This window comes from Peromyscus maniculatus, chromosome 9, assembly GCF_049852395.1.
Source record: "Peromyscus maniculatus bairdii isolate BWxNUB_F1_BW_parent chromosome 9, HU_Pman_BW_mat_3.1, whole genome shotgun sequence".
NCBI classification, from domain to species: Eukaryota; Metazoa; Chordata; class Mammalia; order Rodentia; family Cricetidae; genus Peromyscus; species Peromyscus maniculatus.
Genome location: NC_134860.1, coordinates 48,350,294 through 48,360,967, shown reverse-complemented (window position 1 = coordinate 48,360,967; position 10,674 = coordinate 48,350,294). Strand labels below are relative to the sequence as shown.

General features: G+C 42.2%; 1 protein-coding gene across 1 annotated transcript; it reads left to right on the top strand.

Moving 5' to 3' along the window:
• The first annotated feature begins 211 nt into the window (after nt 1–211).
• Nucleotides 212–8,736, top strand: Ccnb1ip1 (cyclin B1 interacting protein 1). Its single transcript, XM_006994848.4, has 4 exons — nt 212–367; nt 2,006–2,327; nt 4,607–4,940; nt 7,939–8,736. Exons 2-4 carry the CDS (start codon nt 2,031–2,033, stop codon nt 8,136–8,138), a joined length of 831 nt encoding a protein of 276 aa, XP_006994910.1. The 5' UTR covers nt 212–367; nt 2,006–2,030; the 3' UTR covers nt 8,139–8,736.
• The last annotated feature ends 1,938 nt before the right edge of the window (nt 8,737–10,674 follow it).

Here is a 10,674-nt window from a genome sequence, read left to right as displayed (position 1 = left end):
TCCCCGCGCCTGAGACCAGGCTGGCCTCGAACTCACAGAGATCCGCCTGCTTCTCCCTCCCGAGTGCTGGGGTTGAAGGCGCGTGACACAGCCGCCACCGCCCGGCCTATTGCTTCCTTGTGAATATCTGCAATACCGACCCTGCGTGTATGCGGACGGGGGAAAGCGGGAGGACAAGCCTCTGGCGGAGAGATCACCTCAGCACCGAGCACCGAGTGCTCCCCAGCAGCCCGCCTCGTGCTACCCAGCAGGCCCCGCGGCCGGCCGGCCGGCACGCATGCGCCCTGACAGCTCGGCCGGCCACGCGGAGCCTGCGTGCCTCGCTCGGTGGAAGGCCGGCCGGCGCCTCTAGCTTGCTTTGCTGCAGGTATTTTGTCCGTCGTCGTCGTTGATCTCTGTGAGCGGTGGGGGGAAAAGGCTGAAACTCCAGTGAACACAGTGTGGTGGGTCTTGTTCTGAAGCACTCGGCCGGCCTCGTGGGTACGGCTTTCCCGCCTGCCCTGTGGCGGAGTTGGCGGCGCCGTCCGCTCCAGCTAGGACGGGGAGGTCAAGTCAGGCTGGCCGCTGGCTGTCAGGTGAACGGGAAATGGAAATTCAGCAAGGACGGCTGTGTATGGGTCCCTTGGAAGGCTGTCTCGTAGCGCGTGGTGGCCTCAGAGTCGCCGGATCCAGGGATGACTTCGGGCTACTCATCTTGTAGGGGCTGCCTCTCAGGTGGTGGTGGGTTGTGCAGGTGTGGCATTTGAGATGAAGGTGTCAGCATGTCCACTGACCCCATTACTACAGCATCATCATCATCGTTTACTTTTCTTTCTTTTTTTAAATTAATATTTTTTTTCATTTATTTAACATACCAATTACAGTTTCCCCCTCCCTCCTCTCTTCCTATTCCCTCCCCCGACCTCCTCACCCCCTCCATCCAATCCTCTTCGTTCAGAAAGGGACAGGCTTCCCATGGGCGTCAACAAAGCATGGCATATCACGTTGAGGCAGGACCAAGCTCATCCCCTGCATCAAGGCTGGGCGAGACACTCCAGCATGGGGAATGTGTTTTGTTTTTGAGACAGGAGCTTGCTGTGTAGCCCAGGCTGGCCTCGAGCAAGGGATGCCCAGCTTCAGCCTCCGCAGTGCTGGGATTGCAGGTGTGGTCCGTCGCCCTGTTAAGGAAACATTCTTAAGTTGTACGTTGAATGTGCTCACTTTTCCTTGGTGTATAATTGATACACCACTATTATTCAATATATGACTTGTTAGTGCTACTGCTTTCCATATGTGGACACTACTGAAAAGTAACTTAGTCTAGAGAATTGTCAATGTGTTAAATCAAACTATGGCAATAAATAATAAATAGATGTATTATTTAACTGATAATAAAATTTAAACAAACATTTTAATGTAGATTTTCAGGCTTCATCATAGATGAATTAGCTTAGTTTATATCTAATTTTATCAGGCAGCTAGTCTTTTAATTAAGGCAGTTCAGTTAAGAAATATGAGAAATCAAGATGTATAAAAAAAAATCCTTAAGAGTGTCACTTAATTTTTTACTGAAAAGTCCCTGTAGTTATGTGCAGCCTCATGCTTGCCAAGTACAAGATGTACTAGCCCTGACTGTCCTGGATCTTACTATATAGATCAGGCTGACCTTGAATTTACAAAGATCTGCCTGCTTCTACAGCCCAAATACTGTATTAAAGGCTTGCACCATGACGCCTGGCCTTAATAGAATGCTTTATGTTCTAGTGTTGGAAAATGACACAACAGACAGATTGAATTTTTATTTGTGATGTTCTAAACATTTGTCATGTACATAGTATTCTTGGCATTGGTAAGAGTTGGAACTATCTGTATATATATAAGGAAAGACCACAGTATTGAGGCTGAAATCAATATAATTTTAATAAATGCCCAAAAATGTCCATTTTTTTGTCAGAATAAAAGTACATTTTTAAAAAATTCCATATTCATTACAATTTGACTTATCTCTTCCTTTATTCCTTGTTAGGATTCTTCTTCTGGAGGCTATTATCATGTCTTTGTATGAGGACATGTTGCTTTGCAATTATCGAAAATGTCGTCTCAAGCTTTCTGGCTATGCTTGGGTTACTGCCTGCTCTCACATCTTCTGTGACCAGCATGGCAGTGGTGAATTCAGCCGTTCACCAGCTATCTGCCCTGCCTGCAACAGTACCCTTTCTGGAAAGCTAGATATTGTCCGTACCGAACTCAGCCCGTCAGAGGAATATAAAGCTATGGTATTGGCAGGGCTTCGACCAGAGATTGTTTTGGACATTAGCTCCCGAGCATTGGCCTTCTGGACATACCAGGTTAGTGCTTAGGGGCTGGGGAGATGTCTCAGTGGGTCAAGTGCTTGTGTGAGCATGAGGACCTGATTCAGCACCCATAGGAGAGCTGGCCTCTCATGTGTGCAAACATCAGCCTCCATGTGCGCAAATACAGCGTACACTGAAGTATCATCTGAGGCCTTGGTAGGATCTCTTTTTGTCTTGGTATGGGATGCTGCTGAACCCAAGGCCTTGTGCTTAAAAGGTAAGTGCTTTACCACTGTGCTAAATCTGTAACTCCCTTCTGAGGGATTTCCTTTAAAAGTCCTTTCACTATTATATTTGTATTTCTTACACATGCATGAATGTACAGAAAACCTTCTTTAAATGTTCTCCCCTAATTTTTATTACAAGTATTAATCATGTGCTAAGTAGATATTTTTGTTTTTATATTTTGTGAGGAACTGTTTGTACTCATACTTTTGTTTTATTGTTTATACTGTGTGACAATTACCTACACATTTGTTCATCAGCTAGCTCAAGAATTTTTTTGTAGTGCTCACAACCAAACCCAGGGTCTTGCATATGCTAGCCAAGCACTTTTTCAGCCCTGATCATGTTTTTGTAGGAAACTGCTAAACTGTTTTCCACTGGCTGTACTACTTTGTATTCCTGCCAAAAATGACAAATTATAATTTTGGCCATTTTAATGAGGTAGAGTAGAATCTCCTTAATTTTCCTGAGAAATGATAGGAACCTCTGCTCATTTTTTTTTTTGTGCCTGTTTTTACGTTTAGTTATTGTGTGTGCATGTTCTGGATCCACAGGTCAGATAACAATTCGTGGGAATTGGGTTTCTCCATCATGTACAATCTTGAGGTTGAACTGAGGTCTTCAGGCTGTTGTTTTTTGTTTTTGGACAGGGTCTCATGTAATCCTAGCTGGTCTGGAATTATCTATGTAGGCTAGGCTGGCTTAAAGCACACAGAACCTGCCTCTGCCTTCTGAGTGTTGGGATTAAAGGAATATGCCACCATGCCCCGACTTTGCCCATTTTTAAAGTGGTTTTGTTGTTACTGCTGTTTAAGCATCCTTTCTTATTTTGGATAGCAGCCCTTTTCAGATCTTTTGCAAGTATGATTTGTCTTTTTCATTCAACAGTGCCTTTCACGGAGTAGAGATTTTTATTTTATTGACATCTTCAGTGACTTTTTTGATGTTGTCTAAAAGTCATTGGTGGGGCTGAGAAAATGGCTCACTGGTAAAGACTTCACTTGTGGCTTTCATGGAGGGCCTGGGTTCGATTCCTGGCATCCACACATGGTGGCTCCCAGTCATGCATAACTCTAGTCTCAGAGAACCTGAAGCCTTCTTCTGACTGGTGCACATACATACATTCAGGCAACATAAAAAATAGATAATATAACTGTCATTGCCAACTTCACAGTGTCTAGATTTCCTTTGTGTTATCACCTATGAGTTGATTTGCAGTTTGTATTCAGGTCTGATTCATTCTGAGTTAATCCCGTGAAGCCTTAATATTTTGCAGTTTGCTCCCATTCTTTGTTTTCCCATCATGGCTGCTTTTTCCAGTTACCAGAGAAGTAACATCCTATTTTGTTTGCTATGTCCTAGTTACAGGTTCTGCCCAACATGAGTTACACATGTGTACATTCTAGGATATTTGAGGAGTCTTATTTTTCTAACTCTGGATCAATTAGAAATTGGACTTCATATATGTGCATGTGACCTGTAAACATGTATTTTTTCTTGGTTTTGTCTCATGTAACCCAGGTGGCCTTGAATTTACCTTAGCTGAGGTGGCTTACCTTGAGCTCCTGATCCTCCTGCTCACATTTCCTATGTCTGTGAATACTACATGCATAAACCTTCACACCTAACTTCTGTTGTATTTCTTAAAAACTTTAGGATATGTTACTTGCAGATAAGGCATACTTGTTTTGGTAGTATGGTTTTCTGAGTAGCCCATTTTTTGTAATCACCTCATTGTATGTTGTGATTATGCTTGTTTGTTTGTTTGTTTGTTTGTTTGAGACAGGGTTTCTTTGTAGTTTTGACTGTCCTGGATCCAGGTCTGTAGATCAGGCTGGCCTTGAACTCACAGAGATCGCCTGTCTCTGCCTCCCAAGTGCTGGGATTCAAGACGTGTACCACCACGTGCACTGCCCCACGTGATTATGTTTTTTATCTGGCTTTAAATATTGTAATAATTATATCCCTGTATAAGCATCCTTTCCACTTGAGCTTGGATGAGGTTCTACAGTCTCTAACATTGTGGTGCTTCTCATTTATTTGGACAGGTACACCAGGAACGTCTCTATCAAGAATATAATTTCAGCAAGGCTGAGAGCCATCTGAAACAGATGGAAAAGATATATACACAGCAAATACAGAGCAAGGATGTAGAATTGACCTCTATGAAAGGAGAGGTCACATCCATGAAGAAAGTTCTAGAAGAATACAAGAAAAAGTTTAGTGATATCTCTGAAAAACTTATGGAGCGCAATCGCCAGTATCAAAAGCTTCAAGGCCTTTATGATAGCCTTAGGCTGCGAAATATCTCTATTGCTAGCCAAGAAGGTTCCCTGGAACAAGCTACAATTGCACAGTCTGGTGTCTTTGGCTTTCCATTAGGTAAGAAGGAATCTAATACCCAACACCTAGTTTTTAAATTATGATTTTTCACACTGTGCTGCGTAGTTCTGCACACCCAGAAGGCTTCGAGAGTGGTGAGCCATGGTAAGCTGGGGATTCCTTGTCTTATTCTGTACAATATTGCTTTCAGTTGTATTTGTATATATTTAATTGTCTTTATCATTTTATTTTTTTGAGACAAGGTCTCAACCCTGGCTGTTCTAGAATTCACTGTGTAGACAAGACTGTCCTCAAACTCACAGATCTGCTTGCCTCTGCCTCTTGAATCCTGGGATTAAAGGAGTATGCCACCATGCCTAGTTTAAGTTATTTTCAATTTGAGAAGAATTAATCTCTGCAAAACAAATGTTCAAGTTGTACTCTGCTAGCTATTTAGTGGTGGTAGTTAGTATGAGCTAGAGCTTTTCATTAGTGAGTGTTAGCACTGCTGTTTCTTGTTTTCATGTGATTTGCATTGCACAGCCCATCCTTTAACCAGCTCTCCTGCATTTGCCAACAAGGCTGTGTTTTAGTTTCTTTCACATGCCAACATGTATTTTTATTTCATTACATTTATTTGCTTGGGGTGTGTGTGTGTGTGTGTGTGTGTGTGTGTGTGTGTGTGTGTGTGTGTGTGTCTGTGTCTGTGTGTGTCTGTGTCTGTGTGGGCATTATATATGTGCCACAATACACATGGATAGGTCAGAGGACAACTACATGAATCTCCATGCACCACGTGGGTCCTGGGGATTGAACTCAAGTTCTCGGTCTAGGTAGCATGCACCCTTACTCATTGGGCCACCTTGCTGACTGGCCCAGATTGCATAGTTCTTGTTTCCGCCCTTTGATCATTAATTGTTTATTCAGTCATCACATAATTTACCAAATATGTTTTATGTGCCTGGCTCTTGGGCATGATTCTGAGTAGTGAGGATGTAATTATTGTCCCAGTATGCAATTCAAAATCTAGGCTGACTCAGGATCTTTTTTGATAGGTGGGTGACTCATTTCCAGTTCTTCCCTTGATAACACCAGTGTAACAGAATCCAGTAGTTTCCCCCTCAGTATTAATATAATTTTATTTTATTTTATTTTATTTTATTTTATTTTATTTTTTTTTTTTTGGTTTTCCGAGACAGGGTTTCTCTGTGTAGCTTTGCGCCTTTTTCCTGGAACTCACTTGGTAGCCCAGGCTGGCCTCGAACTCACAGAGATCCACCTGGCTCTGCCTCCCGAGTGCTGGGATTAAAGGCGTGCGCCACCACCGCCCGGCTTATTTTTTGGTTTTTTGAGACAGAGTTTCTCTGCGTAGCTTTGCGCCTTTCCTGGAGCTTACTTGGTAGCCCAGGCTGGCCTGGAACTCACAGAGATCCGCCTGGCTCTGCCTCCCGAGTGCTGGGATTAAAGGCGTGTGCCACCACTGCCCGGCTAATATAATTTTATAAATTGGTATACAACATTGAAGTCTCGGGTTGGGGATTTAGCTCAGTGGTAGAGTGCTTGCGTAGCAAGCACAAGGCCCTGTGTTCGATCCTCAGCTCCAAAACAACAACAACAACAAAAAAATCCCCCAAAAAACATTGAAGTCTCTTGTGGTAGGCTTTTCCAAGTACTCAAATTTTGGCATTTATTAGGGTTCAGTGAGAGAGAATGATGTTCTAGAATGGGAATGAGGTGATAAGAATGTGCAAACAAAATGTTTTGTGGCCAGGTCTAATGGGGCAGCCTTTAGTCCAGTCCATGAGAGGCAGAGGCAGATGGAGCTCTGAGTTCCAGGACAGCCAAAGCTACATAGTGAGACCCTGTCTGGAAAAAAGACAAATAAATAAATAAGGAAGGAAGGTTCCTGCCTGGCATGGTGGTGCAAGCCTTTAATCCCAGTACCCAGGAGGCTGTGGCAGGTGGATTGCTCTGAGTTTGAGATCAATTGGTCTACAAACTAGTTTCAGTACTAGAATGAGATACAGTGTGAAAATGAAGTTTCTTGCCTAGCTTCATTATTTATAAATGGCAATTTAGTATAGGGAGTCTTTCTCTGTATCACCAGTTCCCAAATAATGACATGGAGACTTATTATTAATTATGAAAGCTTGGCCTATTGCTTAGGCTTATCCCATTAGCTCTTATAACTTAAACTAACCCAGTTATATTAATCTATGTTTTGCCTCGTGGCTTTTTACCTTTCTTCCATCTTGTACTTCCTGTTTTCTCTGGCATCTCCCCTGTGTCTAGATTCATCTCCTCCTTTCTCTCTGCCTGGAAGTCCCAGCTAACTTCTTCCTGCTTAGCTATTGGTCATTCAGCTCTTTATTAACCCAATCAGAAGGTGCCTTGGCAAAGATACATTTTCACAGTGTACAAAAAGATTATTCTACAATAATTTAGTCATTCCAAATGGCTGTTGTACATATTTTTCTTGTCCTTGCATGTGTTTCTTCATTCATTTTGTACATTTTAAAAAAGATTTCTTTTTTATGTGTATGTGTTGCCTGTGTGTAAGTATGTATACCACTTGTGTACTATTCATGGAGGCCATAAGAGAGAGTTGGATCCCATGGAACTGGATGGTTGTGATCCACTATGTGAGTGCTAGGAATCAAACCTGGGTCTGCTCCAAGAGCCACAGCTGCTCTTAAGCACTGAGCAATTATTTTAGGCGGATACAATCAGGCTATTTTAGGCAGATACAGTCAGCCTTTTCCTCTTCAATGAAGTCTGTTAAAGCCAAGGAGGGGTCTGGTAGAAATAGTCAGATGTTTATTCAATCTGAGTTTTCACAGAAGGTATAGTGTGTTCTGTGGTAGGGGAGGAGCTGGGTGATGTAGTCTTTGGTCTTGGGTTAGGTCTGTATTTATCTTATCATAGGAGATGAGTTTAAGATAATTATCCATCTCATAGGAGTTGAATTTTGTTAAAATATTTGTTCAATGGCTATTAGTTTGTTCCTAAAGATCTATTAGGAAATATTCTTACATTCTTCCCTAATTTTCTCCCCTAGGGAACAGCTCAAAGTTTCATCTGGACCGTACCCCAGTTGGAAGCCGAGGCGGTGGAGATGAAGATGTTCAGTTCAGACCGTTCTTTGTGGATTCCCCCACCGCACCTGAAGCCCTTAACAACTTCTTCAGCTTTACTTCCCAAAGCCACGAGGCGGAGCAGCAGGTCTGCAGCAGGGCCTTCAAAGCAAAAAGAATTTAGACTGTCTCTGTCTTCACAGTTTTACTTGAGATAAAAGAATTGGCATTCCTGAGTTCTCTTCACATTTTCATCTTAGAAGAAGCTGGCTTGCAGCAGGGTGTGTGACTTCCTGTTTGGTTTCTTCATTTTTTGCTTAGGGCATAAGGATTTCATGAATCTCAGTCTCCACATTAGTCATTGCTCACACGGTCACAACATTGTTGCATAAACCCCTGTTTCAGACCAAGCTGTGTTTATGCTTCTGTAAGCACCCGTGTTATATTTACATGGCGCTTTGGATTCTAGTGTGTATATGTTAAGTGTGTGCATTAATTTTCTCTACTTGCCAGTATATTCATGTAAAAATTATGGTCTGGAAAGTGGTGGCCAAAAATGATGGTCTTGGAAAATGGTGGCGTGCTATCTGCATACATTGTACACAGTGTATTTTCATTTGTGTTAGCTTGTTTTCCAAGTGTGTTGTGCCAGTGAATGAAAGTGTAATTTGATACATACATGCTCAGTTTCTATTTAAAAAGAATTTACATTGATAAAAGTTATTTGCTGATTTAATTGGTATTTGTTTTAAAATAAAACTGCTTCCTTACCTTTTTAACAATTGTTGACATGTTTATTTGGGAATGCATTTCTTTTTTTTTTTTTTTGAGATTTATATTTATTTTTAATTATGTGTATCTCTATTTGGGCATGTGCACAAGAATTCAGACTTTAGGTTTCTACTGTTCTAATCACCTAATCTAAAATGCTGACCAAAGGTTGTCTTTGTTGAGCTGCACAGCAAATGTGGCAATAAAAAGGACTGCAGGAGCCGGGCGGTGGTGGCACATGCCTTTATTCCCAGCACTCGGGAGGCAGAGCCAGGCGGATCTCTGAGTTCTAGGCCAGCCTGGTCTACAGAGTGAGTTCCAGGACAACCAGGAATACACAGTGAAACCCTGTCTTGGAAAAAAACAAAAACAAAAAGGAATCAGGAGCTTTTGCCTTAATTTTTTATTCAAATCTCCTAAGGGAGAAAATTGTTTTTCTGGCCCTGCTGATAAGAACAGCATCAAAGCTGTGACTTTAGCTGAGCTTGGAGTTACACTACAAGTCCAAAGTATAGTAAGATTGATTGCAGTGTTTCTTTAGGTCAGTTAATTCTGAACAGGTTGAATATAAAGTGTAAGTCCGTTCATAGTTAGAAATGACCTCAAAGCATACTATTAACTTGATCACAAATTAGGTGAGAGTTTTCTCTGTGAAGGCCGACTTGAAACAGCATTTCTCAGAAGCCGTTCCCATACCACTGCTGCTGACCTTAACTAAGGGTTATATAGTAATTAACATAATTTAAAACACTTTTCCTGGGATGAATTACAGAATTATCCTAAATGCCAAATCAGATTGCTGTTGAGGTAATAAGAGTCACACTGAAGTTGCTTGAGGGATTTTCATGTTTAGTCACTGTAGAAAGAGTAAATGCTATTGCTTTACACAACTGAGTTGACTGTCTTCAGTTCTTTTTAAACAGTCTCATGGTACCCTAGGCTGTCTTTGTGAACAAAATCCTCCTGCTTCCACCTCCCAAGCGCTGAGATTACAGGCTTCATTAGAACAATGGACTTTTTTTTTTCTGTTTGTTTGTTTTGGATGCTAGATTTCTCTGTGTAGCATTGTCTGTCCTGGAACTCTGTAGACCAGGCTGTCCTCGAACTCACAGACATCTGCCTGCCTCTGCCTCTTGAGTGCTGGGATCAAAGGTGTGCGCCACCATGCTACCACCATCCAGCTTAAAATTTCTTTATTTTATTAAATCTCAAAAATGGTGTATAATGAAAAAACAATTAAATTTAAAAATATCCAACTGGAGAGATACACAGTTCAGTTCCTAGCCCCCATATTAGACAGTTCATAATTGCTTGTAACTCCAAGTCCAAGGCATCTGGTCCCCTCTTCTGGTTTCTGGGGGCACATATACTCATATGCATATACCTATGTGCAGACACAGACACCCATATACTTGATTTGAGAAAAAAGAAAAATTAAAAAATCCATTTTCCCGACTTAATGAACTTTTATTTTTCTTGTATAAAAGCCCTATATGGTGGCCACAGCTGGAGTCTTGGTCCTCTGAACAAAATCTGGTATGGATCTTTACAAGATGTTCAATAAATTCCTGATAAGGAGACTTGGTGAACAGTCTTTCCAGAGGTCAGGGTCAGGTAGCTGCAGGTCTTGGAGATGGCATCAAAGGTGACCTTGGCAATGTTGCCCAGGATGGCAGTGCAGCCCCTGGCTGATGTGTGGCAGTCATCCATGTTGGCCATCAGCAGCAGCTTCTTGGGCACAGGAGCAAAGACAATGCCGGTTCCTCTGGGGACGGGTGAGACCAGCACAGAGCACAGTAGCCTGTCTTCTTTCATGGACCAGTGTGGGGCTTGCCAATCTTGTTCCCCCGGTAGCCTTTCTGCACAGGGATAATGGAAAGCTTGGCAAATGCCTCTCGAATGGTAGTGCCTACCTCCTTGGAGCACTTCACAGGACCAAAAGTAAATCC

Excerpts from the sequence above, each read along its gene's own strand:
- Ccnb1ip1 (XM_006994848.4), top strand. The coding sequence starts at position 2,031 with ATGTCTTTGTATGAGGACATGTTGCTTTGCAATTATCGAAAATGTCGT. Across the intron at positions 2,328-4,606 it reads TGGCCTTCTGGACATACCAG|GTACACCAGGAACGTCTCTA; the intron begins GTTAGTGCTTAG and ends TTATTTGGACAG. Across the intron at positions 4,941-7,938 it reads TGTCTTTGGCTTTCCATTAG|GGAACAGCTCAAAGTTTCAT; the intron begins GTAAGAAGGAAT and ends TTTCTCCCCTAG.